Source organism: Amblyomma maculatum, chromosome 6, assembly GCF_055883805.1.
Source record: "Amblyomma maculatum isolate TAMU_Amacu chromosome 6, ASM5588380v1, whole genome shotgun sequence".
Taxonomy (NCBI): domain Eukaryota; kingdom Metazoa; phylum Arthropoda; class Arachnida; order Ixodida; family Ixodidae; genus Amblyomma; species Amblyomma maculatum.
In genome coordinates this window covers 49168423-49194484 of record NC_139349.1, presented here as the reverse complement: position 1 = coordinate 49194484, position 26062 = coordinate 49168423, and the positions used below count along the sequence as shown (strand labels likewise).

Sequence of the window (26062 nt, the reverse complement as noted above, 5' to 3'; positions counted from 1 at the left end):
ACCTGAAGTTATGTGAGACGATTAACGACCTTGTGAATGTCTTGGAATTGTTACGCATGTGTAGCACTGGTCGGGTGTGGGCGCATATCCATTTGCTTTGGCATGTTGCGATTTACGCATTGAAAAAAATATCCGCGCACTCTAGATCCCGGCCGCGTTAAAGCGTCAGCATGATGTGCAATGCTTGTGCACGTTAGAGAACTCCGTGCGGCCTAAATTTCCTGAAGAGCTCAACTTGTGCGTCAGTTACACCCGATGTCGTTGTTTCGGGACGTTAAACGGCATAATTTGACTTTATTACAACCCCCCCCCTTTCTTCAAACTTGTTACCGGAGGGTCCGGGAGAGGGGGTTCAGTGCCAACTAAGGAGTGTTGTCCTCGTGTGCCGATGTGTTGCATAAAGAGCAAAAAAAATTGAGCCCACCGCGCGTTGTGCGGCCGAGGTGTGGCGGAAAATCTTCATCTCATTTCTTTCCGGGTCTTGGACAGCTTACAGAAGGTTTAATTTTCCGCTTAAGAGCCTCTATAGTTCTAGCGCGCTAATCACCGCTACAGTATGTCCTCGGTGTCTTTCACCTATCCACTCAAGATGCGTCACATCATCCGCTGTCTGCGCGGCTTCTCCCTTGTTACCGTGTGCACCTCTCGCCAGAGGCCACCACTGCGACAGAGGTCTTTTTTATTACTTTTTTTTTTTTTTTTTTCCCCATTTCGGGCCGCTCTGCGCAACGCGCTCGCGGCCTTCATGCGTTCAGACGACTGCATCCGTCGGGAACAAGCACCTTCCATAGCCGTGTTTTACTGACTTTATATGTACACGTATTGCAGCATCTCCGATGTCTGTTTTAGCCATGTTCGGTGCTTAGCGTGGTGTCGTCATTCGCTCGGCGCATTAGGACACGATTGCAGACGAAATGGAGTCATCGTAGCTGCCGGCGAACAAGCACGCTTGCACAGACGTCATGCGATTATGGGTGCCTAGACCATACATGCGCCGATCAGAACTGTATAAAAAAAAGGGGGGGGGGGGGGGGGGGGGAGCAGCTTTAGAGCGCTCGAGGACGATATACGTCGCTTTTGCCGACGTGTAACAGCGCTGCAGCAACGGTGAGGCGGTACGAAATATCCGCGTCGTTAGAAAAACGCGATATTTTTGATGACACGCGACTCTATAATTATTGTAACATTCCCAAATGGAAACATGAAAGGCTCAAGATGGGGAAGCGCGTGCAGTATAGTCCAGGTAGTCTCTCAAATTACACCCCCGCCGTAATTGTGAACAATCGCGCTGATCTGAACTACACTGTGTGGAGAGAGCACATCTATAAGTATACCGGCTACTTTTAAAGGCTCACTGGAAGCTTCTCTCCCGCTTCTGTTCAACGCAGTGCAGTAGAAAGAAACCGAGATAGCGGAGGAAGCTGCGATAGCGATCGCTTGCGTTGGCACCAAAGCTAGATATATTATTAGCGACAGTAAAACTGCAATCCAAAATTTCAGTAGGGGGAGGGTAAACCCCCTCACCACCAAAATTTTAACACAAGGAGTGATTGATAGGACGATCAACATCATCTGGACTCCGGCGCACGAATCTGTCAGCGGTAACGAGGCGGCCCACAGTGCAGCTCGAGATCTCTACCGCCGAGCTGTACAGGATGGCTCGGCTCAGGTAGAACATAATAGAGAAGGGCGATTAATTTCGTATCAAGACATTACAGAACACTACAGGCAATGCCGGAGGCGTTTCCCCCCACCAAACACGGCGTTAAATAGAGGTCAGGCAATGGCGTGGAGACGCCTGCAGACTGTGGAGTATACCCAAACCCAGTACTAAATAAACATATCCGATCGGACTGCGAGGACGATAAATGTAAAAAGTGTGGGGCGAGAGGAACCCTCGACCATATAATTTGGGAGTGCGCTTACTCCCCAGGCAGGGCGCAAAACATTAGCAGTAGGGAAGCCTGGGAAACCTTATTGCGAAGCTCGGACCCTGAGCTCCAACTCACCGCCGTCCAACTGGCAGCAGAGGCCGCCGGCGAAACCAAACCGGCCAGCATCTAATGCGACCATCCCGTGCGGCTGGGCCGCTAAGTCCCCTCCCCCTTACAGGGGGGTGAGACAGAGCGGCCCAGGCGGTGTGGTCCTTCTCTGTTGGACAATAAAAGTTTTCAACAACAACAACAACAGTTACATCTCACTCGCGTTCATTACTTAGCGCTTCGGATCATTCCTAATAGAGTCGGTGTATGCGCAGCGAGCGCCAGGCTCTTCCTGCTTCTCGGTGCCAGGTCCCGGGAAACGTCATGAGCTCAGCGCCTTCCGCCTCCACGTGCGGCGTCTTCCTGCGCGCGGCCTCGGATGCGAGAAAGCACGGTTTCCACGAAGCAGCGCGCCGCCACGCAGTCATCTCGTGTTTCATTTTCTCGCGTCAGAGAGGAAAATGCCGCTGCATTCGAAACTCACCCGGCGCAGGACGGATTGCTCGCTTATTTCGTATCCGCGAGCTGCCCGTGGAGCGCGCTGCCGTGTGTTTTGTACGGATGTATATGCTGGACGGTGCGCGCCTGGAGTGTTCCGGGTCCAGTAGGACATCTTCGAGCGTTTGTCTCAGAGTTTTACCGCGTAGTAGCAACGGAGGGCGCTGGACGTTTCTAGTTTGCAAAGCAACGCGCAGAGTTTCTACGCGCATGAGAATGTCGGGAAACGGCGTCATCGTGTCTGAGAGGCGGTGAAATTGAGCATTTGTTTCCCCTTCCTGCTTCTTGGCTGTGATCGGTGTATCGCAAGTCACGCGAAATGTATTACGCTCACCAGCGGTAAAGAGTGGGGCCCAGAAAAGTAGCGCGGAAACACTGACAGTGAAGAAAGACTATTGCCTACAGTTTTCTGAGAGGGCACACTATGCCGGGGAGGATAGAACGAGCGTTGTGTTCATCTGTGTCGTCGTTGCTAATCCTGTAAACCTTTTAACGCAACAAGTATGATCCAGTACGTGCATCTTACGCGATAACGCGGTTATATAGTGAAATGAAATTCAGTGCTGCGCATGCATACAGCTCAGATTAACGTGTACCACGGCAGTCCGGAAAGAAAACAGGTGTTCTTTCTCGTGAGGTGCGGTCAGTTCTGGTCTTCGCCGGTCGCAAAACAGTTATGCGCCTTACATTTTCTCCTCCTCCTCCTCCTCCTCCTTCTGGAATGGCCCCTCCGGGATAGTGCAGTGGTAGGACGCTCGACTATACTGTGCCCAAGGATGCGGGATCGAATCCCGGCCCCGGCGACCTCTTTTCGATGGTGGCGAAAAGTAAGGAACCCGTGTGCTGGGGCGATGTCAGTCACGTTAAAGAATCCCGGGTGGTCGTTATTTCCGGAGCCCTCTACTACGGCGTCTCTCATAGCCTTAGTCGCTTTGGAACGTTAAACCCCACAAACCAAACCAAACGATCATATCTGGAATGAAACATTGTTCAAACGCGCTTAGCCTACCGCCATTATGTACTTGGCATCGGTTCGCGGGCTGAGAAAAAATGATGGAAACGAGCATGCGATCCGGGGGCGGTAATTCCAAAAGTAGGTCTCTCGCTGCACTGTCCACTCAGCCCGATTACTTGCCTCATTTGGTCGATTGACGAATAGCCCCCACCACCTGGAATATTTCTTTTCTTTGCTGTCCCTCTCTACAGCACGTTACAGAATAGTAAGAAGGGCCGTGGGTATGCAAAGAGCGAACCCCGGCCTCGCAACCACGCTGTCCGTGTAGTGCATTCACATCGAAGCGGAGAGCATCCATTGCTCGCGCCAGGGGCGCGCGACCACTCTCCGATGATTAAATTCGCAGCCGCTCCGCGTCTCCAGCCCGGCGCTCATTTGGCCCTGCCTGCCATTAGTACCCGGAGGCCCCTATACTCGGCGGCTCCGCCCGGATAGTTGGGTGCAACGGAAACCTTCCGATAATCAGCGCTTCAGGCTGCAACATTGCGACTGAAAGCGGCATTTGCAACTGTGAATCAGTGGCTTCAGTCCGGTAGGAACAGATGTTTACTCGGCTCAAAAGACCCCGTGTGAAGTTGCAGTTTAAAGCTGCTTGTTCGAATGCGTTCTGTCCGTACACGACTGGCCTTGCTGCCGGCACCAGCACTGCACGGTACCATGCCGAGACAGCATCCGCAGCAGCGGCGTGCAAAAGTAGCTGCATCTCTACAGCTTCTGTCGGGAGTACGGTTTTTCTTTTTTCTTTTTTTTTTCTTCGCCGTGAAATCGCGCGCGCTCCCGCGTCTCTGACTCGGTTCATGGCTCATTTGTTCGGGTGACCGTATAAATGCGAGCACGCGCGGAGGGTGCCTTCCTTTTTCCCCCTCTGCACTGCGCTGTCGCTCTGACCCAACCATCGATATTCATTGCCTTTCGACGGTTCGTACACAGTGCACTGCCGAGCATCACGGGTCGCCGTTCATATTCTCTCCGGTTCCTATCCTGAACAGAGTACAGAAGCACAAACGCGAGCCATGCAGGCAGCATGCGCGAACCGACTTGATAGTTTCTCTGCAGCGACAGGTGAATCAAGCGTTCTGTGTTGGCATTAGTGGTAATACGGTGGTAGCAATTCGAGGCCTGCCTTCTTTTTGCATAGCAAAACAGGTCTGCGTTGCCTTTCTGCGGTTGCAGCTAGACGTGAACCCCTATCGACTCGGCGAAGCTTATTCAGTGTATAAAAATTCCCTTCAGACCAGCTGATGAGAGCTAGGTAGAATATTATTGCGTCACTAAAACGCGAGCACTCGTATATATCTGTGTACATGCTTAAGTACCACGCTTGACCTTCCCACACGGCGAGATGCCGATCTGCAAAGAGTTGGCATGTATGCCTTCATTCTGAGCGCGGCTGTATGAATGTCGTTATCTGAGGCGTGAAATACTCCGGGCTCAAAGGTGTGCCGGCGCGCGCGTGCGCAAGCTGACGCCGGCGGAGAACGTCGTCTCGCGTTTAAAGGGTCTTGCGACGGAGGCGGCTGTTCGCTTATCGGGGGTGCGCTGTATAGCTGATAAGGCCCGACCAAAGAGACACAGACGCTCGCTTGATGCTACTCTACGACCGCTTTGCATGACCCGAGGAATGCCACTGCTGCCAATGTCTTCGTGAGGCTCGCGTACGCGTATACCAGCGACACCCAGAGCTCGTCTTGGTTTCGGAAGCCTTTGCACATTCTTGAGAGCTATATAGCAGGTTTTGAACCTCGATGCCACGCATCTTTTATACATAATGCGCTTTAATCGGATGATGTTGAGCCTTTTTATGTGCCGCAATATCAAATGGAATTAACTGATCTGTGATTATGTTCACCCTCGTCTAGAACCCGTGAGCAGTATACCGTACAGCGAAAACTGCATACGTCCGTGCTCATCGCTATTGGTATACCATTGCCTGCGCATGAGGACTGTCCGGCAGTCGCACAGTTCAAACGCGCATGAGCGCCGCTCAACGAAAGAGGGTGCATCTACAGACCGCTTGCTTTCGCATCGCTGCCTCCGCCTGCTCCGAAGCCTCCGGAGGCAGCGGTCACGTGATGCAGGCTGTGCTGTACATGTAGTACGTTCCAATTTGTGGGCGATTAGATTCTCGCATTGCGCTGCGCGGTTGCGTGCCTCCAGCAACACCTTTCGAGTGCGTTCGAGTGTTGTGAGCGGCGTCATCCACTTGCGGTGGTGACGTCTTCCATCATCCACTCGATGTGTTTCGACGAAAGGATGGGAGGGGGCGGGGAAGGTAATCGGAGCCGAGAAGCTGAGGTTGGTGGTGGGGGTCTTGCTGATAACAGAGGCGTATAGCCGAGTCCCGCCGGCCGTCTGCCGATAAGGGCGAGCAATCTCTCAGCTCTTCTTGCTGCCGTACGTCGTCGCCGTCTGAAGGGGACGTCGCGAGCCGCTTCAAAGACCGGGTCGCCGTCTTCGCCGGTGATCAGTAGGGAAGCGGTCGCAACCAGCGGCCGCCATATTCGCCGTCCCATCTTTCCGCGGCGGTCACTTGGGGAAGCCCAACTCGCTTGCGTGTGGGGCGCGGCTTCCATCGCCGTTAAGTTCGGTCATCGCCGGGACTAATATCACGTGCCGTGGTTCTACTGTTCGGCAAGAAGATACCCGGAAAGATGTCCGACGACAAGGTATTTTGTGCACGCAATGCCGCGAGCTTCTGAACATTTTTTTTTTTTTTTTTGTTCATTCTGTGTTCTTCGTCTCGATATCCTCAAGTCTAGGGCGCCGGTGCGAAACTGAAGCTGGCTGCAGTAAAAAAGCATGTTCAGTGCTTTCTTTGTAAGATGGCGGGTACAGAGACACGACCGTAACTGTTTATTGCGGAGGAAGGGGTCCCTTGACACGTTCCCCGCGATGTCTAGAAGGTGATGTCCTCGAACAATGCGCTTATCTCTCCCTCTTTACGTCCGCGCATATTTCCGAGCCCACTTGGGCTACGAAGGCGTTAAATACCAGCCGCGCATTGAGTTCTCATACGATGTTTGCCTTCGTACCGGGCACCGGCGACGAGCTCCTTGAGAAGGACGGTCGCGGTGTTATCTTGACCGGGGCAGGAAGTTGGTCGGATAACGTGGTTTTAAATTTCGTTTGCTTACTTTTAATAGCCCCGCAGGCGTCACGCGCATCGTCAGGTTGTCATTTTGCTAAGCAGTTTGTTGTTTTCGAGCTCGAAGAAGTTCTCACTTCGTTGCTGCAGCAGACGAAATGATTCGGTGGATCGCCCACCAGTGTAGAGCGCGTCTAAGTGCACGTCTGGGTGGTCTGCATATACGGCGAAATCACAGTCCATCTCCTCGTCGCGTGCTTCCGTGACCTTTTCATCCTCTAGGTATTGCACAGAATTCAATGAATGTGTGTCAAATAGAGCGCGCTTTTTCTCGTGCAAAGGCTGTCGGCGCCGTCTGCCGTTTACTCCCCGTAAGGCAGTCTGCTTTCTCTGTATTAAGAGGGTAGCTGCAGGAGGTAGCCTCAAGCAGACTACGGGAGAAGCGGTCAGTTGAATAGCACGGCGGTATGGGTGACACTTAAAGCACTGCGACGCCGACATCTAGCAGTTTCGGGCATGCTCGTGCGCACTGTGCTTTCCACCACGCGTCCATCACACACCATCTGGCAGCGTGCGCACAGCGAAGACGCGCGGATAGGTTTTCCTAATTAGGAAATGGGCGAAAAATTATGGGACATTTAAGATCCGCCTGTACGTGCATGAATCGATAGCGTAAGCTATCCACCCGACGTACAAAGTCCCGCTTTAACCAAGCTGCATGTATGAATGTACAGTCGTGAGCAAAAGTGGTATACAACACTCAGCCGGTGGCAGGGCTCGAGAAAACTGCATTCCGACTTATCTAGCAACAGCTATCTGAGATCGAGACAATAGGTGTAGTGCCCCCATTTTATCTACATGCATATTCCGATGTCGCTGTTCCTTACGCTGTCGCTGGGTGGCATTTCGATGCAGTTTTCCCGAGCTCCGTCACTGGCTGAGTGTTGTATACCACTTTTGCTCAGGACTGTACATACCTGATTGGCCTATGTGTAGTATCTGACTCGAGGTGCGAGGGTCCTGATCTGTCATCCTCAAATGCGAAAAGAGGTCCGAAGCAGCTCCTGCCAAGCGTAACGTTCATGTTAGCAGCCATCTACCACCTGTCAGCGTTCATGTTCGCGATTTTTCGATCAGAACGCTGACGTAGGATTTTTTGTGGAACGGGGTACTTTAATGCTGCGTTAAAATGCTCCGCTCCTTGTGGCCTTGCCCGCAGGAAAACACTGGACCTAGTGCGGCAGGCGGTCTCTCTCGTTGAAACTTTTTATCTTCTGCTTTGCCGGCCGCATGGCTCCGTTTGTTTCGGATCGTTCATGTTATTTGCGGGTTCTTTCAGTGGCCCCCACTACCTGCAGTTTAATGCGAAGGCTCAGGCCGGTGCTGTCGGATTTTCTGCGGTGACCCTCACTCGTCCGAATCCTGATCGCGTCCTCCTTGCCGCGACGAGCTGCTTGCTTTCTAACTACTGTCGTGACGCTGGGGCTACGTCGACCCGGCCTTCACTTGGTAGCGTGCAGAGACTCGGGGTTGAAGTAGGATTGAATCTTCGAAGTTGGTGAAATATGTACAAGCAGGTTTAATGGCACTTTGAGAAACTTATTTACAAGATTATTTACACGAAAAAGAAGGGTACATCAATAAAATGGCAAGCGTTAAGAGTTCATAGCGAGAAGCGACTGGATGAGCCGTTTACCCAGGGCCCAGAGCGACATTTCGTGCTCTGCAGCGTCCTTAAAAACCCCCTATGTCCAGCCCCTCTCTGAAGATGCTGACCAACCAAATCCAGGGCACGCCCCTCAGGTATCGGCATCCAATCGAACACATCACTGCACTGATGGTCTGAAGCACTGACTGGTCCGGCATTCATTCGTTGGGCGTGATCACTTGTTGGCGGGAAAAGCTTGGGAACGGCGAGGAGAGGAGGTACATTTCTATTCTTCAGCAAAGAAACCACAGGCTGGTTCTGACAAGGGGTTTTACTTCTCAGAAACCCGAGTGCACGTGGCGCCGCATAGGGCTCCCAACATGGTCCCTTTTCGACAATTGCAAATCTTTCCTGCATTCCCGGGAAATCACTTAATGGCCGTATGAGTCATGCTCCTTTCTTGTCCTGCACGTCAGCGGACATGTCACTCTGTCGTCTCCTTTGGATAGGAGGCATTCATCACTGGAGGATAGCACTTCTCGACTGGAAGGGTGAACAAAAGAAAGAAAGCACTTCCTGCTATTTCCCTCAGGGGGACGTTTCTTTGTGTTTTTCCAGACGTTCTCTTGACAAGGTCAATTTGGCATTTGCAGGTTGTCCACAAAGCAAAACATGCTTACAAAACAGGATTCCTGGAAACAGGCTCACTTAGAGCCATTGGACCATCACCACATATTCACAAAACTTATCCATGCCCACAGGCGAACAATAGAGCGCGCAATTGCGGATGCTTGGTCGTAACAGCCTCCTCCCCCGCCAGAAGAGTCTCGGAGGGCAGCAGTCCCAGCTGCTGCATGAAGAGACGACTTAATGGCCTGCACGTGAACGCTTGAAGCTCGCTGTTGCTTGTCGCGTTGTCTTGATTGTTGTAGGCCAAATTGCTCGAGCTGTCTGAAACTCAACCACATGTCGAAGCAAGCACTCGGCTCCCGTCTGAAGAGACCAGGTCAAAAGAAAACTGCCATTGTTGTTCGAGAAAAGCCCACTCTCAAGACGTTCGGGACCCACGTATTCCTAGAAAACCAAACGTGCTGCTTTACATAGCCACACATATACAAGCGCACGAAAAAAAAAAAAAAATCCTGATTATCAATTTGGATACATGGTGAGGAACATCTCGGACCGCTTAGAAAGAGCGGCTAAGCGCGTCCGCATTTCCATTTAACTTCCCCTTTTTGTATCTTATTTCAAAATTGTACTGCTGTAAAATCAAGCTCCACCTAAGAAGGCGACTGTTCTTCGATGTCGCAGTTTGCAGCCAAGCCAGGGGACAATGGTCCGTCTCTACGGTGAATTTGGCCCCTCCAAGATAGCACTGCAATTTTTGAATGGCCCATACAATGCAAGCGCACTCTTTCTCTGACGCGCAATAAGCCCTCTCTCTAGAACTCAGCTTTCTGCTCAAGTAGAGCACGGGGTGCTCATTACCGTCGTCATCTCTCTGGCAGAGAACAGCACCTAACCCTCGATCACTGGCATCACACTGGACCGTGAATTCTCGGCCATAGTCTGGAGCTCGCAATACCGGACGGCTAATCAGCACAGCCTTCAGATTTACGAAGGAGGCTTCCCTTTGTTCGTCCCAGACTACATTTGTCGGTTCTGTCTTGCGGAGAGCGTCGGTCAGAGGGCTAGCCAAAGCTGAATAGTTAGGGATGTAGTGATTGTAGTACCCAGTCAGACCTAGGAATGCTCGAATTTCCGTCTTCGTGCTCGGCCGCGGATAGTCTGCTACCGCAGAAATCTTAATCTCGCTGGGTTTCCTGAAACCTTGACCTACATTGTGACCCAAGTAGTCCACGGTTGCCCTTGCCAGGCAACATTTCTCGGCCTTTACGGTTAGTCCAGCTTGACGCAAAAGGCTCAGTACAGCTCTTAGATGTACCATATGGTCCGCCCATGAGTCGGAAAAAACCGCAATGTCGTCTAAATAAGGCACCGCGAATGTTTCACACCCCTTTAAAACCCTATCCATGAGTCGGGAAAAACAAAATGGAGCATTTTTGAGCCCGAAACTCATCATTGTTGGCTGGTAGCTGCCCGTCGGAGTGACGAAAGCCGCGTATCTGCTGGCGCGTTCAGTGAGCGGTACTTGCCAGTATCCTCGAGTAAGGTCCAGCGTAGTCACATATGCCGCTCTACTGACCTGTTCTACTCTCTCCTCAATATTCGGAATAGGATACACTTGATCCCTGGTGAGAGAATTTAGCTTTCGGTAGTCTACCACAGGCCTAGGGTCTTTACCTGGAGCTTCTACTAAGATCATAGGCGAAGCATAATCGCTTTCCGAGGGATTTATTACTCCCAATTCCAGCATTCGAGTTACTTCCCTATCCAGAATTTCTCTTTGCCTTGGAGAAAATCGGTAGCACCTTGATCGCACTGGCACGTCTGAAGTCAGCTCAATATCGTGCTCAGTCAAATCAGTTCTGCCTGGCCTGTCCACGAAGCAGGCCTCAAACTCTGTTATTATCTCGCCCAGATCGGACAGCTGGGATTTCTTTAGTTCTCCTCTCTGCTCCGTCTTTTTGAGAAGCTCTTGAGCGTTGCTTCCTTTTCCGCTGAGGCAAAACAAGTTGTCCCCCATCTCCTCGGGAAGGTTTAACGTTAGATTTACCACGGCTTGCTCCATAGCTAAGTCCTCTCGGGTTCCACTTAGTAGTCTCGTGAGATTACTAGAGACTGGCGGCAAGAGGTTACTCTCAATAACGTCCTCATTCCGCGTCTCATCAAGCTCGCTTTCAAGTTGACTTATCTGAGATGCCTCGCTCTCAAAGTTTTCCGACCCGCTATCTTCCGCATCGACCACTGTTTTAACTGCCGTTTCCTCCGCTGTGGATTTTTCTGGTATGAGCAGTGTAGCTAGTTCTCGCGCCTTTGAACGTGTTAAGGCTGGCACAACTCTGTCTCCGAAAAGGATGCCCCTCTTTCGCAGTAGCATATCCGATTTGTTGGAGAACAAATACGGATAGCACTTAGGAAGCTTTCCTGAAACGGCAGCCTCGGTTGTCAACTTGCCGAAAGGGCCCTCGATGACCACGTTCGCGATTGGCAAGCACACACTCTGTTCCTCCACTACCTGGCGGATCCACGCACACTGTCCTGTATAGTCGGAAGGCGACACATACACCGGATGGACAACATCCATCGTTGCGGCCGAATCGCGCAGTACCTTGCAAGGCTTCCCGTTGACTACTAGGTCATGCATGTAAGGTTCCAAAAGCTGCATATTTTCATCGCAGTCACTGACATACGAGAAAACAAACTTTTCTTTCCGGCAGTTGACGGCAATGTGACCCTGCTCATTACACCTAAAGCATGTGAGCGGCTTCCTAGCCCCAAGCTTGTTCTTTGTGTTCTGCGCGTTGGTCACTTCCCCACTTTTCTCACTGCCGTCCTTTCTAGGGCGTTTGCCTGAAGAAGCCTTCCTTTCTTCGTTTGCAAATCTAGCAAAGTGCCTTTTCTGACGGTTATTTACACTGAACTTGGGATTGCGGAGCCTATCTACTGCTGGGTTGCTGAATTGTCGGCGCGAAGCGTACTCCTCAATGAGTTCGGCAGCTTCAGTTGCCGACTTAATTTCGCCTCGGTCCTGTAACCAATTTCTTTCTTTTTCTGGGAGGCAGCTATAAAACTGCTCAAAAAGAATTCGCTCGACTACAGCGTCCCTATCACGGTAGGAATCAGTGCTCTTTAGCCACTCGCCCAAATTAACTCTTAAATTGTACAGGAATTCAGGGTAACTCTCGTCCCTGGACTTAGTAGCGTTCCGAAAACGTTGTCTGAACGCCTCGGCGCTAAGCCTATACTTTCTCAGAAGGCAAGCTTTGACCTTCTCGTAGTTGTCCGCGTCCTCCTTGCTTAGCCGCGCGACAACCTCCGCTGCCTCGCAGGGCAGAACCGTCAATAATCTCTGAGACCACGTGTCTCGCTGGAAGGACAGTTTTTCGCAAGTTCGCTCAAAGTTAGCCAGATACAGACCGATATCCCCTGATATCACATATGGCTGCATGTACTTTGACATCTTGAAATCTGCCTCCTTGTTGAGAAGAGGTACCGCTAGCTGGGGACAATTGCCCGACCTCTTGCTCAACTCTAGTTCTAATTTCCGGAGCTCAATTTCTTGGTCCAGCTTTTTTGCTTCTCTTTCACGCTTCTTTTCCTCTTTTTCCCACTCACGTTCGCGCTCCCTTTCCTCTTTTTCCCTCTCAAGTTCACGCTCACGCCTCTTTTCCTCTTTTTCCCGCTCTTTCTGCTGTCTGAGCTGTTCCTTTTTTTGACCGATGAGGTTCCATGCTTCACTGAGCTCCTCATCATCGGCTCCCAAATCTGTGATTGCCTTTATAATCAAAGGTTTTCGTGCCAAACCACTTGTATCAATTCCCAATTCCTCACACAATTGCAACAGTTCCGGTTTCTGCAGCTTTTGTAGGTCCATGATCGCTCCGAGTGTCGGCTACTTCCAAAACAACAGTGCAAACTACCAAACCTAAAGGCGTTTCCACACTCTCTTTACCAGTTCTAAAATCTAACCCTGTTCTAGAACCTGGTCCACATCAGAAGAAAAGCCAAGCACTCACCCACACATGCGATCGATGTTCCGAGCTGCCCTCTTGGCCGATTGTTGCTCCTGCTTGTTGCTTGAGATGCCACCTCCGATCACCAGATGTTGTGGCTTGTAGCTTCAGATCCACCTCCAATCACCAGATGTTGTGGCTTGTAGATTCAGATCCCAACGCTGGGCACCAGTCGTTGTGCTTGTAGATTCAGATCCCACCGCTGATCACCAGTTGTCGTGACGCTGGGGCTACGTCGACCCGGCCTTCACTTGGTAGCGTGCAGAGACTCGGGGTTGAAGTAGGATTGAATCTTCGAAGTTGGTGAAATATGTACAAGCAGGTTTAATGGCACTTTGAGAAACTTATTTACAAGATTATTTACACGAAAAAGAAGGGTACATCAATAAAATGGCAAGCGTTAAGAGTTCATAGCGAGAAGCGACTGGATGAGCCGTTTACCCAGGGCCCAGAGCGACATTTCGTGCTCTGCAGCGTCCTTAAAAACCCCCTATGTCCAGCCCCTCTCTGAAGATGCTGACCAACCAAATCCAGGGCACGCCCCTCAGGTATCGGCATCCAATCGAACACATCACTGCACTGATGGTCTGAAGCACTGACTGGTCCGGCATTCATTCGTTGGGCGTGATCACTTGTTGGCGGGAAAAGCTTGGGAACGGCGAGGAGAGGAGGTACATTTCTATTCTTCAGCAAAGAAACCACAGGCTGGTTCTGACAAGGGGTTTTACTTCTCAGAAACCCGAGTGCACGTGGCGCCGCATAGGGCTCCCAACATGGTCCCTTTTCGACAATTGCAAATCTTTCCTGCATTCCCGGGAAATCACTTAATGGCCGTATGAGTCATGCTCCTTTCTTGTCCTGCACGTCAGCGGACATGTCACTCTGTCGTCTCCTTTGGATAGGAGGCATTCATCACTGGAGGATAGCACTTCTCGACTGGAAGGGTGAACAAAAGAAAGAAAGCACTTCCTGCTATTTCCCTCAGGGGGACGTTTCTTTGTGTTTTTCCAGACGTTCTCTTGACAAGGTCAATTTGGCATTTGCAGGTTGTCCACAAAGCAAAACATGCTTACAAAACAGGATTCCTGGAAACAGGCTCACTTAGAGCCATTGGACCATCACCACATATTCACAAAACTTATCCATGCCCACAGGCGAACAATAGAGCGCGCAATTGCGGATGCTTGGTCGTAACACTACCTTATCACGCCTGGCACGGTGTTCAACCTCCTAGTGGTTACATAGATTTTGAGAGTGCCTTCGTATGCCCCCGGAGACGAATATTCACACAATGACCTTCTTGAGACGCCGTGCCGTTGCGCTACACTTCTCAGTATTTCTTCATCGTTCTGTCATGCATGACAGAGAACAGGAACGGTTTGCATGTCTGCAAATCGGACGGTGTGGTGGTGGTACGTACTGCGCACACGTTTTCCAAAAAGAGAATCATGTCGTTCGGGTGGTAAACCTTTACGAAGCGCAACGACTGTACAATTTCATCACTGTTCGCAAAATGACGCTACCGTCGTGCGGCCTGCTCTCAGCGGCCTAGTCGGATATGAGTTTTTTCTTTTTTCGTTTTCCTAAACTGTTCTGAGAGTTTTCTCTCAAACGAGTTGCATTGATGAACATGAAAACAAATCTGGTGTGCTCCTGCATTTGGCTGCAGCGCCGCCCTTAATCTCATGCAATGCGGTCCTGCTTCTGATGCTTCTGATGCTGCCGGCGTGACCCAGTTTCTCTTGCCGGCCGCTTGTTTCGACGCTGGCCTGGGAAGAAGAAAGCGAGGGAAAAGGTGGCGTGCGTCACAAGGAGCGCGAGGTGAAAATATTTCCCTTCGCAGCTGGCGAAAGCGGTCTGGCGTGCTTAATTTTGTTAATCTGTAGCTAGGAAGGAGCCGTCCTTTCTACCGTGCGGGTGCGACCATGCGCTCAGCAGCGCACGGGCCAGAAGAACCGTCCTTGCGTTGGACCGGCTGCAGTAGCGCTCGACGTCCGAGCCGCGGCGGTGCGGCAAAGCACCCCTGGTCTCTTTCTCCATACCCCGCTCGCCCTCCTTCCCGAACATTTTTTTGTGCTTGCACTGCCGAGGCCGCCGCCGCTGCCGCGGCTGCTTGTATTGATCGCGCGGTGGCCGCTCTCACTCCCTCCAGGCCCCGGCGTACTCGTTTCTTATTCTTTGTTTCATCTCGCCGCCCCGGGCTCTTTCGCGCATGCTAGCCGAACTCAGACGCTGGAGACCGCGGGAGAGGACACGGGCGCCAAATGGCAGGGGTGAAGTAAAATGGGGGCGGGGAGTGGCGGCGGTCCACCACCACCACTACCACCCGCGCGAGAGAGGTGGGGGGTTACCTGTACCGCGTGCTGCGTACCCGGCCACCTTGTACTGTCGCAGGGGCTGCAGTCCGACCCGAAGTTATTGCTGGAAATGGGGCTGTGCAGGGCCCATGCCTTCCTCCGGGTTTCCTCCAGGGGACCTGGGATACGTTCCCCCAAGGAAGGAAGGGGGGGAGGCAGATTGCATTCAGGGTAGAGTGTGCTCATTTTTGACTGTCAGCAGGAATTACTGAGGTGTCTTCAAAAAACATTTAAATGGGGCACACACCCCCTTAGCGGGAAGAGAGAGAGGGGGGGGGGGGGGGGGGGGGGGGGGGGGTTACTGGTTTTCTCTGAACCGTTGCGCGAGCACGTGTCGCCAAACGCTAGCTTCGACTTCCGCAAGTACTCGCGGTGGCTTGTCGCGAGCGCTACGCGGTGAAGCTGCCAGTCCCGAGGCTTATTTTGATAGACCAAAAACCAAATGCCCAGCCTGCTCAACATAGGATTCATAATTATTTTCATCGAAAATTTTCGCCACATCCGGTTAACCGCTCTCTTGCACACATGCACGTCTGGTAATGACGGGTGAATTTGAGAGCGGTCGTAATGTTGTGCGCGTTTGTGATTCGATCGGTTCGGCAAGTCGCACGTAAACCATTTGAGCTTTTTTCTGTGCGCTGTTTACATCGGTTGGCAGTCGTCGCCGACTATAACTTGCGTTGTACTCTTTGCCTTTTGCTATTGTCCGGCCTAAGTTGGATCGTTTTGAACGGTGATGTTAATGAGCAGCCATGAACACTACAAAAGCTTGATAAATAGCGCGGGCTGGACGCTCACTTGCCGTCGTTTGACAGAGACGTTTTTTGGCTGGAACACTGCCACTTTTTTTTATTATTTAGCAATTGTGCACAACACACAACTGGCGACTTGGATGAATTTCATGGTTTTCACTTCCGCTCTTGGCGTTCTATTTTGGTATCGTGCCTATTTATCTACGTACGTGGCCCCATCGCGTCTCGTATAGACGACTCCATTATTTGTGCTTGATGGTGTAATTAAGGTATTACTATAATAAAGTTATTACTACTACTGCTTGATGGTAAGTTTCCGCCTGTAACTGGTCCCGATGAAATCGATGGCTTCCTGCATGCGTATTCTGCTTATTCATTCATTCATTCATTCATTCATTCATTCATTCATTCCGAAGGAAATGAATAATCGCGTTGTGTGTTCCTCGTGTTCGCTTATCGATTGAAGTTTCTGTTACAGTACTTGCGGTGACCTGGTTACAGTGTAACGTTAATCCTTTAATTCGTTTTCTTATGCTTCTTGCTCGTTTAATCTCCATTCCGGTGCCATTTAACGTGCGAAAGTTTTTTTTAACACTGTCGCAGTGCTCCGCGTTATCTATTTGTGAGATCGTAGCACAGAAGGTCATTGAGTAAATCATTTTGCCACCATCAGTTGTTAGCTGCAACCCTGCAGGCTATCTGCTCAAGGATATACGATGGATCCGTGAGGTACCCGACCCAACCCACCCACTGCGGTTATATGGTGTCCTGCTGCTGAACCCAGACAGCACAGTTTCGATAGATATCCAGCCGACTGTCGTGTATGGAGGTAGTTTTGCGGCTCGTTTGAGAAATTCAGACGGTAATTTGGAGACGCGTGTTCGTTCTTATTCATGCGTGGCCCGCGTGGCGTGACTTCAATATGAACTCGAGATATGTCTGAAGGGATGCCGCTGTGATGTTTGTAGACGGAATCTCTTCTCGTCTTCTCGGTTGATGCCACTCTGGCGGATTCAGCGCGGCCGGCTACTGTCCTTTTATGCGAAGCATATTGCTAGAGGTAAACCACAGCCCTTCGTGACGGTTACACGGTGTGCAAAGAATGTGGAATGCTACGTCACACCACGTGATACGCTGACGTCACGACAGAGGGGAGACGGGGGTCCAGCTCGCGCCGTCGGCTGCGGTTGCACGTCGTGCGGACCACGTGATACGCTGACGTCACGACAGAGGAGAGACGGGGGACCGGCTCGCGCCGTCGGCTGCGGTTGCACGCCGTGCGGACCGCGTGGTATGGTGACATCACACCACGTGATACGCTTACGTCACGACAGAGTGCATTCCAAGTTTAAACCGTGTAAAAGCACGTGTAACCAAGGAAAGAAAAGTATAGCCAAGTGTAACCATGGAAAGCCGAGTTTAGCAATCAATATGCTTCGCATCTGACCAGGCTTAACCAAGCTAAGCCTCAGCCATTTTTTTGTTGCGGCACCTGTGGCAAGTGCTGTTTGGGATCGTGTCTTATGGTTGGCATCGTTTCTGTTCCTTTATCTGTGCAGTATGGACGAAGCGACAGCTACCGAGTTGCAGTTAACCCAAGGGTACCAGATGACGGCCGAACACCAGATGGGCGGCCTAAGGGCAAGCGAAGTAAGGCAGCCAAGAAAGCGGACTTGGATGACCTCAAGCAGGAAGTTAATATGGTGAGTGATTTTCATGTTTCCTTCTCTCCGTTCTCCGCCCGCTAATGCCGCGGCGTCTGTCAGTCATCTGTGCATCGCTGTCTCCGGAATCACGCTGGATCCGTCGTCGCTATCCTCAGCAGCCGCGATTGCTGCGCACTTCACGCGATGAAAGTCTCGTTTGCCAATATTCTTTTATTCCTCTTGCCACTCATGTGTAGATTTCTTTTAGAGCTGTCAAATTCGAAGTGTTACTAACAATTCGCGCAGCTTTATATATGCTTGCCTACCTTGCAGCCTCTTGTCGCAGTAGCTTTCAGAAGCTCGCAGAAGCAGGCATTTTAGAACTAACCTGTAATGTCGTGCCTTATTGTTACAGTTGACTCCATAGAAGTCTATGAGAAATCACTTAGCAACACCATTGAGATGGCTGGCTGCCTGTAGTTCGAGATCATGCCTCAGTTTATAACAGTGCAAAAGCATGAAACTCCAGTTTGCACATACTGCCAAATATGAATCGTGCATCAAATTTTAAGGTTTAACTTTCTATCTTGGCACATGTACAGCATAGTGGACACTCCCACGCACAGTGTAGTCCACTCTTAGTGCACACTCACGCAGATATACATAGTCGCTCTCTTCAGAAAGTGTCATTGCGCCCAACACGCCACACATAAAAGTCGAGGCAAAAGAGAGATGTCGTTTCACGTGGATTGGCACTTCACCCTAAATGTGGGCGATCTGGTACATGTTCTTTCTCCAGGTCTGTCTTCCAATTAGGCGTGCCAGAATGTCCAGTGTGGTGATGCTTCACCGTATGACATGTATTGCAGTGAAGCCTGAGTGCGTCAATGTTCAGCTTTGTAGTGCTTCACTGCACGACATGTGATGCTGTGAAGCCTGAGCGTTTTTCTGTGCTGAGGATAAGTGAGAACTTCATTTAAGGCCAGTGCTGAGGAACAACAAAAAATAGCGCCTATTCCGCTAAGGCCTGTTGTTGTTAAGCCGAACGCCAAACACCCCAGAAATATGGGGCTAAGGTCGGTAAGGAGAGGTAACGGCAGTGTAACACACGAGTACAGAATATGTTAATTGTGTGTCTGCCCTGATCTCCAGACAATTTGGACAGAGTTCTAGGACTTTCAGCTATTTTACAGGAATGCAGAAGTCGTTTTTTTTCCAATGTTCCTTGACTCAAAGGCATCTTCTTTCCTTCTGTTGCTCTGTTTTTCAGGATGAACACAAAATCCCCATCGAAGAACTTTATGCACGACTTGGCACAAACCCATCCACAGTAAGTTTGTCGGATTTTCTCGGAAGTGGTCGGAACGCTGTAGGAAAAATCAGAACTTTTGGATAATACCAGTTGCGAAACTCCGCTTCAAAAAGTAACCAGATTTTGTATGCATTTTTTTTGGGTGCTTTTGTGAATTTTCACCCCATTTGGAATCGGTCAAAAAAAAATATTTTTGCTAATGCCGTCATTGCCTTTTAGAAATCGCATTTTTCTCTCCTTTTCCATCCTAATTAAATGTATGCCTTATATATTTAGCAAATTTTGCTACTGCAAGTCTTCGGGTAACTTTATTTTTCATGGTGGTTGTGCATTTATCAACAATCTGAAAGTTTGCAGTTTAGACGCAGTTTGCTTAATGGCCGCGGGCGGCGCCACCATTCGTATACACCCGAATTTTGATTAATCCGACCTGCTGTTTTTTTTTATACATGGGCCCTATGGGAAGTTTCGCAACTGGCAGTATTGAAGAGCTATGGGAAAAATGGAGGCCTGTGGTTGAGGTGGTGTCCTCTTACGGTTCGGGTCAAGTGTGAACCAAGAACTGTGACAGAGACTGAGCTTAAATTTCCTTTCTTAGAAACCAATTTACAAATTAAGTTTGGACGTGTTCCTCGTACCACAGTTTCGGCTAGGGTATTGCCGGAAGCGTTCGAAACGCGTGACAGGAAAGCTTTTGTTCTGCAGGTCTGTCTTCCAAAGAAAAACTGATATTCGGAATTTTTCGAATATTCGAAAATTACCGCATATACCAAAACTTCAAATCCTCCTTAGTTTCACCGCTCTGCGGGCTTCACCCGCAAGGCTGCACCTCGTGGACTGTGCAGTGAAGCATTTTAAAAACGCGACAGGGTTCTTTTGTGAAGAGGGACCTTCCTTTTTAAGAAGACCTTCCCGACGGTGTTCGCAAAGCAAAACATTTGGCGAAACCAGAAAAAAAAAAAAAAAAAAAAAAACGTCTTTCTCACTTCGGTTTCATCTCAAATGCAGATAACCATTGTGTAGGTGTTCATCAGTTAAAACTACTGTGATACAAATGGTTTTCGGCAATTTTTCAGGCCTATTCAATAACCCGAACTTTTGGTTAACTCATTTTTTTCTTCTGGTTCCTTGAAGGCTGAATTAACGGGAGTTCACTGTATTATGTAGCAGTATGACGGCAGCACCTGGTTTCGTGCAGGTCCTTCCTGCACAAAAAGCCAGTGCGGAATGCTGTATAAAATTTATATTGGATTTATCCTTAAGACGCGTCTGTGAAATTTTAGTTTATCTGATTTGCAAATTTCATGTGAATTCCGAAGAAAAAAGACGAACAATGTTTGCTTTGTTTAATTTGTAATTTTTTTCGCTTATCAGGTATTTGTATATCAAAGGCATTTTTTTTTTTTTGCTATATTCGATACATATTAGAAATTTGTATATTTGCTCACCCCTACTAATTACTGTATTTTATGGCTGTATTGAATGATAGTTTTGGTCCATGTGCAACTGAAAAGACTGCAGCACATTAGCGGCAGCACATCAGTATGGAAACAGAAAAGCGACTTTGCCCCACACAGCTACCATGCTCGTCACTCGATAAATGTGGCACTGCATGGTCTGGCGAGGGCATGACAAGGCTTGTGATTTGATATTTCATCTTGCGACTTTGCATTCATTGATGGCGATTTTTTTTTTTTTCCTCGCAGGGCCTCACATCACAACAAGCTAGGGAAATTTTTGAAAGGGACGGCCCAAACTCTTTAACGCCCCCCAAAAAGACGCCCGAATGGGTCAAATTTTGTAAGAACCTCTTCGGAGGCTTCTCCTTACTACTGTGGATCGGTGCGGTACTCTGCTTCATCGCATATTCCATCCAGGCAGGCACATTTGAAGAGCCGCCCGATGATAATGTGAGTATCCCGGGGCCATATCCGATTGTCCACTTGAATTGCTTCCTATGCGCTTTTAGGCTCTCACTGACGTATTTAGAGTCGAGAAAATGGTAGTCTGCATGTATCCAACGCAGCATGCATGTCACCTCGCTGCGGAGGTTACGTGGCGTGCACTTTTCGTGATCTCCCGCAAAGCAGGCTTCACGCATTGCAAGCGTGCGCATAGGTGAAACCAGCTTGTTGTACTTTCGAAGATAGTTTCCAGTGCTGCCTGTGTGCACGAGTGTTCATTTGTGAGCGTAACAGGGGCTTGAAACATTGCGCTGGTGAATGCTACAGTCATCTTCACAACACGGCGCTGACTTTGTTCTTTTTTTCCTGAAATATTTTTTGTTTTCTCTTTTCAGTTGTACCTGGGTGCAGTATTGGCCATTGTAGTTATTGTAACAGGTTGTTTCTCCTACTACCAAGAAGCCAGGAGTTCAAAAATTATGGAGTCTTTCAAAAACATGGTTCCACAGGTGAGCTTTGGCGATTTCTTTTTCATCTTGTTCTTGTTTTCTTTTTTTCTTTTTAAATAGGACAAGTCAGCAAAACTGTGCTTAATTCACATGACATACACATTCTTCACCAGAACTGCATTTTTTTTATTGCTATTCCTGAATTTACGTATGTGGCAGCTAAGTGGTTAAATTCTCTGAACTAGTGACTTCATAGTATGTTGGCCCAGTTTTCATTAATGAAGGCATTTCTATGTAATTTGAATGCTTTCAAGCACATTTTTCACTATGGTACATTTCACACTGAGTGCTGTAGTAATTAAGCCAAACATTGCACTGTTTCGTCCAATGTAAAGTAAAAATTTTCCTTTGTGTGCAGCCATATGGCTATACACAGATAGACGCCAATGAGTAACTATTCCCCTATTGCGCTGTTTCTTTTGCATACTAAAGCTTTTGTTTTGTAATGTCACGCTTAAGTGCAGCTCATGGTTGTGAGCTGTGGTGCAGAGATAGCACTGTCCAAGATAAAAGATAATCGATGATTTTGTCCATGGTTATTTGCATGCAAAAGCATCAGCACTAGTGTTAATGTGCACATTTGAAATTTTGAATTTCTTATTGTGCATAGTGGAACTGAGAGTTTTGATGCATTACTTGTCTATGACTCACTTATTACATAATAATACACACCCGCTGTAGCAAAGGGCAGCTAGAAAAAAAAGGAAACATGATTGAATCTCAATAGAAGCATCCTTTTTGTTTGCCACTCATTAGTATGTTAAAGTATAACTTCATTGTCCACTCTTCATGGTGCCTGATGCCCTCCTGGGCAGTTTACATTGCAGTTTTTTTCTACCATTTTTTTTTATTGCTGGATGAATTATATTTTTTAGCTAGTCAAACAGGGTTTTGTAGAATATTGGCTCAGCATGCAGAAGTGAGTTTTACATTCTGCCAGCTTGGAATAAGAAGCAGGTACTAACCACTCTGTGTATTCCCACTCTCTCTAGTATGCCATTGTGATTCGTGACGGACAGAAATTACACCTTCCCGCCGAAGAAGTCGTGGCGGGTGATGTATGTGAGGTAAAAGGTGGCGACCGCATTCCTGCTGACATTCGAGTCATCCAAGCACAAGGTTTCAAAGTGGACAATTCATCCTTGACTGGAGAATCGGAGCCCCAGACGCGCTCGCCCGAGCTAACAAACGAGAACCCACTGGAAACAAGGAACTTGGCTTTCTTCTCCACCAACTGTGTTGAAGGTGGGCAGACAAGGAACATTTAAGTGCTTTGTCGCATTGTTTGAGTGGCCTCTCAAACCACCTGAGAAGTTGGGCATTGTATACCTGGAATAAGCCAGAAAATCAGGGTTTTCCTGATTATTACATGCGTGGAGAAGCAGGACAAGGCTGATTTAAGTTTGATTTTGAGAGGCCTTTGTCCTGCACACTAAACGATGCCTGCGCTGGGAGGATTGCGATTTTTGTGATTGTCATTACGCTGCTACAGTCAGTCATTTTCATGTTCTACATGCAGGCACGGGTATGGGTGTGGTGATCAACACCGGTGACCGAACAGTCATGGGCCGCATTGCGAACTTGGCATCTGGCCTCGAGATGGGCGAGACCCCCATTGCCCGGGAGATCGCTCACTTCATCCACCTCATCACCGGAGTGGCTGTGTTCCTGGGAGTGACATTCTTTGTGATTGCCTTCATCTTGGGCTACCACTGGCTTGATGCTGTCATCTTCCTCATTGGTATCATTGTGGCCAACGTGCCCGAAGGTCTCCTGGCCACCGTGACCGTAAGTGTTGCACGCATTACACAGACTTTTGTTTCATTCATCAAGAGTAGATTGAGTTTTTCTGCCATTACCGGTATTCTTGAGCACTATTCTTAAAGCTTTCACAAAAATCAATTCATCCTGGCTAAGCATGGCTTTTGACATGTATAGTTATTTGTGCCAGTGCATAGTTGCTACAAAAGTTTGGCAAATTTCTTCAGTACCTGAAGGCATTTGATATACCGTATTTACTCGCATAATGCTCGCACTTTTTTTCGCGGAACATTGATGCTAAGTTGGGGGGGTGCGATAATTATGCGGGGAAAATTTCGAGCAAATGTTTTGGAGCGCTAAAAGTAAATTAAATAGGTGTGAATCGGGATTCTTAGGTCAGCTAGAGTAAATATAACCATAACTTTACTTTCAAGCAGAACTTCAGTTCAGTGTCCGACTCTTCGTGACCCTATGGGCCATATCACGCCACGCTTTCCGGTCTCTCACTATCTTCCTAACATCACATAACTTCATCTGCAGCGCCTCGAGGATGCCATCTAACCATCGCGTTCGCTGCCTACCCCTTCACCATTGACCCTCAACCTTTCCCAACATCAAATCTTTCTCCATCGACTCCTCTCTTCTCATCAGATGACCAAAGTAGCTGAGCTTACTCTTGAGCTTACTCTTGTTATAAAAGTACAGGGTCGCCAAAAGCACAAATTGCTAAAACACTATTTACCACACACAGCCTCACTATCACTCCCCGCGTTCCGTGGTATAATACTCACAGCAGACCATACAGTTCTACTCCTGATCAGAGACTTGATCCGAGTTCGTATCGACACTGCAATCGCTGTCTCCAGTAGCGCACTACGCAGAACTCGATGCCGGAGAGCCTGCTAGCAGCGCGATTACTATGCTGTAGCCCGTACTCGAAAGCTTTCAGCTTAAAAGCAGCTGTATAACTTGTGTACCGTCCCACCACGATGCGGCACCAAGAACACTGTAGACGGTGGAACAAAGCAAGTAACACTGACAGAACAAAGGAACAATGACAACGAGACACGGAAGTACCTCGCAAAATGGCGACTATGAGCATCATAGAGGTAAAAAAAAAAAAAGAACGAGCATAACCGATGATGCTGTACCAGAGCACGCTATCGCCGCCTGGTAGCGGTGCACACGAGGCCAGCTAGGTTCAGTAGCGCTCCAAAAATGGTGCTTGTTACTATTAGCAGATGACTCTCGCGGTGGTAATATTGGTGGTGCTCTGATTATGCGAGGAAAAAAAATTCCGATTTTTGACGCACAATGTTAGGGGTGCGAGCATTATGCGAGTAAATACGGTATGTGAGGCAATATTTTTTGTTTTTGTTCAATATTCCGCATAAGTTGAAGCATGTCGTTACAGCATGCAAGGGGAGGAGTGGAAGGCAGAAGTCAGTGTGTCACAAGTTGTTTTAAATATAGTTAGCAGCACTAGAAATTAATTGCTACAGCAGTAGTATGTTTTTTCGTCCAAATGCTGCAGGTTCTGCAGAGAGCACATTCGGGCTCTGAAGCCTGAAACTGAAACCTTGCCAGGTCTGTTTTATTTAATCAGACCAATTCCCATTGGAGAAAAAGGAACCAGTCATGCATATTTTGAGCCTTTCACGATTTGGTGTCACACTTTCTCTCGGCCCTCTCCGAGCTCATTAATTTGTTTTAGTGAATCTTTAGTAATCTGTTACGACCTATGCTAAGGGGATATTTCTGTTGGAAGAGACTGTCTTCATTCCAAAGCCTTCCGATGGAGGCCCTTGTAAGCTTGAGACTTAACACTAAGATTCATGACTGTACTGCTCTGGTCTCAAGTACTTAAGAGAAACTTTCCATCATGCAGGTGTGTTTGACCCTTACTGCCAAGCGTATGGCTGCCAAGAATTGCCTTGTGAAGAATCTGGAGGCCGTCGAGACCCTTGGGTCAACTTCAACTATTTGTTCAGACAAAACCGGTACCCTGACCCAGAATCGAATGACTGTTGCCCACATGTGGTTTGACAACCAGATTATCGAGGCTGACACCACGGAAGACCAGTCCGGTGTGTTCTGTTGTCTTGTTTCCTTCAGCCTTTCGTTTGCATTCAACATATGCCCTTTTCTTTGAGCGAGCAAATTCAATGGGTGGATTACGCTATCCTAATCAAAATGGCAAAGCATTATTTCTGTCCAATTCGCAATTGCAGATGCAGAGATTTAAATGCAGTCTTGTGACAATGCTGACATTTTTGTGTACCTGACGAGGTTAGAGGTCATTGTTCACTGTGCATTGTCACTGGTAGCAAGAAATTGGCTCTATGGAGTTTTTCTGACTTATGTCATTTCATGTTTGCATTGTGCATGCCAGGCGTCCAGTATGACAAGACGTCGGCTGGGTGGAAGGCCCTGGCCCGAAACTGCTGCCTCTGCAGCAGGGCTGAGTTCAAAGCTGGCCAGGAGAACGTTCCCATCCTCAAGAGGGACTGCACTGGTGATGCCTCCGAGTCGGCCATCCTCAAGTGCATGGAGCTGGCCATTGGTAGTGTGGCTGCTTATAGGCAGCGCAACCCCAAGGTCTGCGAGATCCCGTTCAACTCAACAAACAAATACCACGTAAGCCTCTTTGACTCCTGCCTTCCTGTAGGATTTGTGGGGGTTGTTTCCTTGTAGTTGGTGTGCCAGCTGCCTATGCTTGCTTTGTTGGCCGGTACGAAAATATTCGCCTTGGCATTTCACATAATGATATTACATAATACCAAAAGCAGGCTAATGCCACACTTCAGTTAAGAGATGCCTGCCACAAAAATGCTGTCGCAGGAAGCGACAGAAATGCCTTTTGATATGCCTAAGCATAAGTACCACTGGACCGTTCTTTACAAACTGCTACTAAAAAGAAGGGAGGAAAAAAGGGCATAGAAATTAATGGATTCTA

At 48.9% G+C, this 26062-nt stretch overlaps 1 protein-coding gene across 5 annotated transcripts in view; it reads left to right on the top strand.

Annotated features, from left to right (window-relative positions):
* Nucleotides 1-26062, top strand: part of Atpalpha (sodium/potassium-transporting ATPase subunit alpha) — a 144557-nt gene that overhangs the window by 100466 nt on the left and 18029 nt on the right. For 4 of the 5 annotated variants that reach the window (XM_084606610.1, XM_084606609.1, XM_084606613.1 and 1 more), the window contains 8 exons: nt 17534-17677; nt 18891-18950; nt 20639-20842; nt 21232-21345; nt 22338-22590; nt 22865-23133; nt 24995-25193; nt 25499-25743. In XM_084606610.1, coding sequence (XP_084462736.1) covers nt 17534-17677; nt 18891-18950; nt 20639-20842; nt 21232-21345; nt 22338-22590; nt 22865-23133; nt 24995-25193; nt 25499-25743 — 1488 coding nt within the window. Of the gene's footprint in view, nt 1-6021; nt 6162-17533; nt 17678-18890; nt 18951-20638; nt 20843-21231; nt 21346-22337; nt 22591-22864; nt 23134-24994; nt 25194-25498; nt 25744-26062 lie in introns of those variants that run through there. The other variant, XM_084606612.1, reaches the window with a different exon arrangement.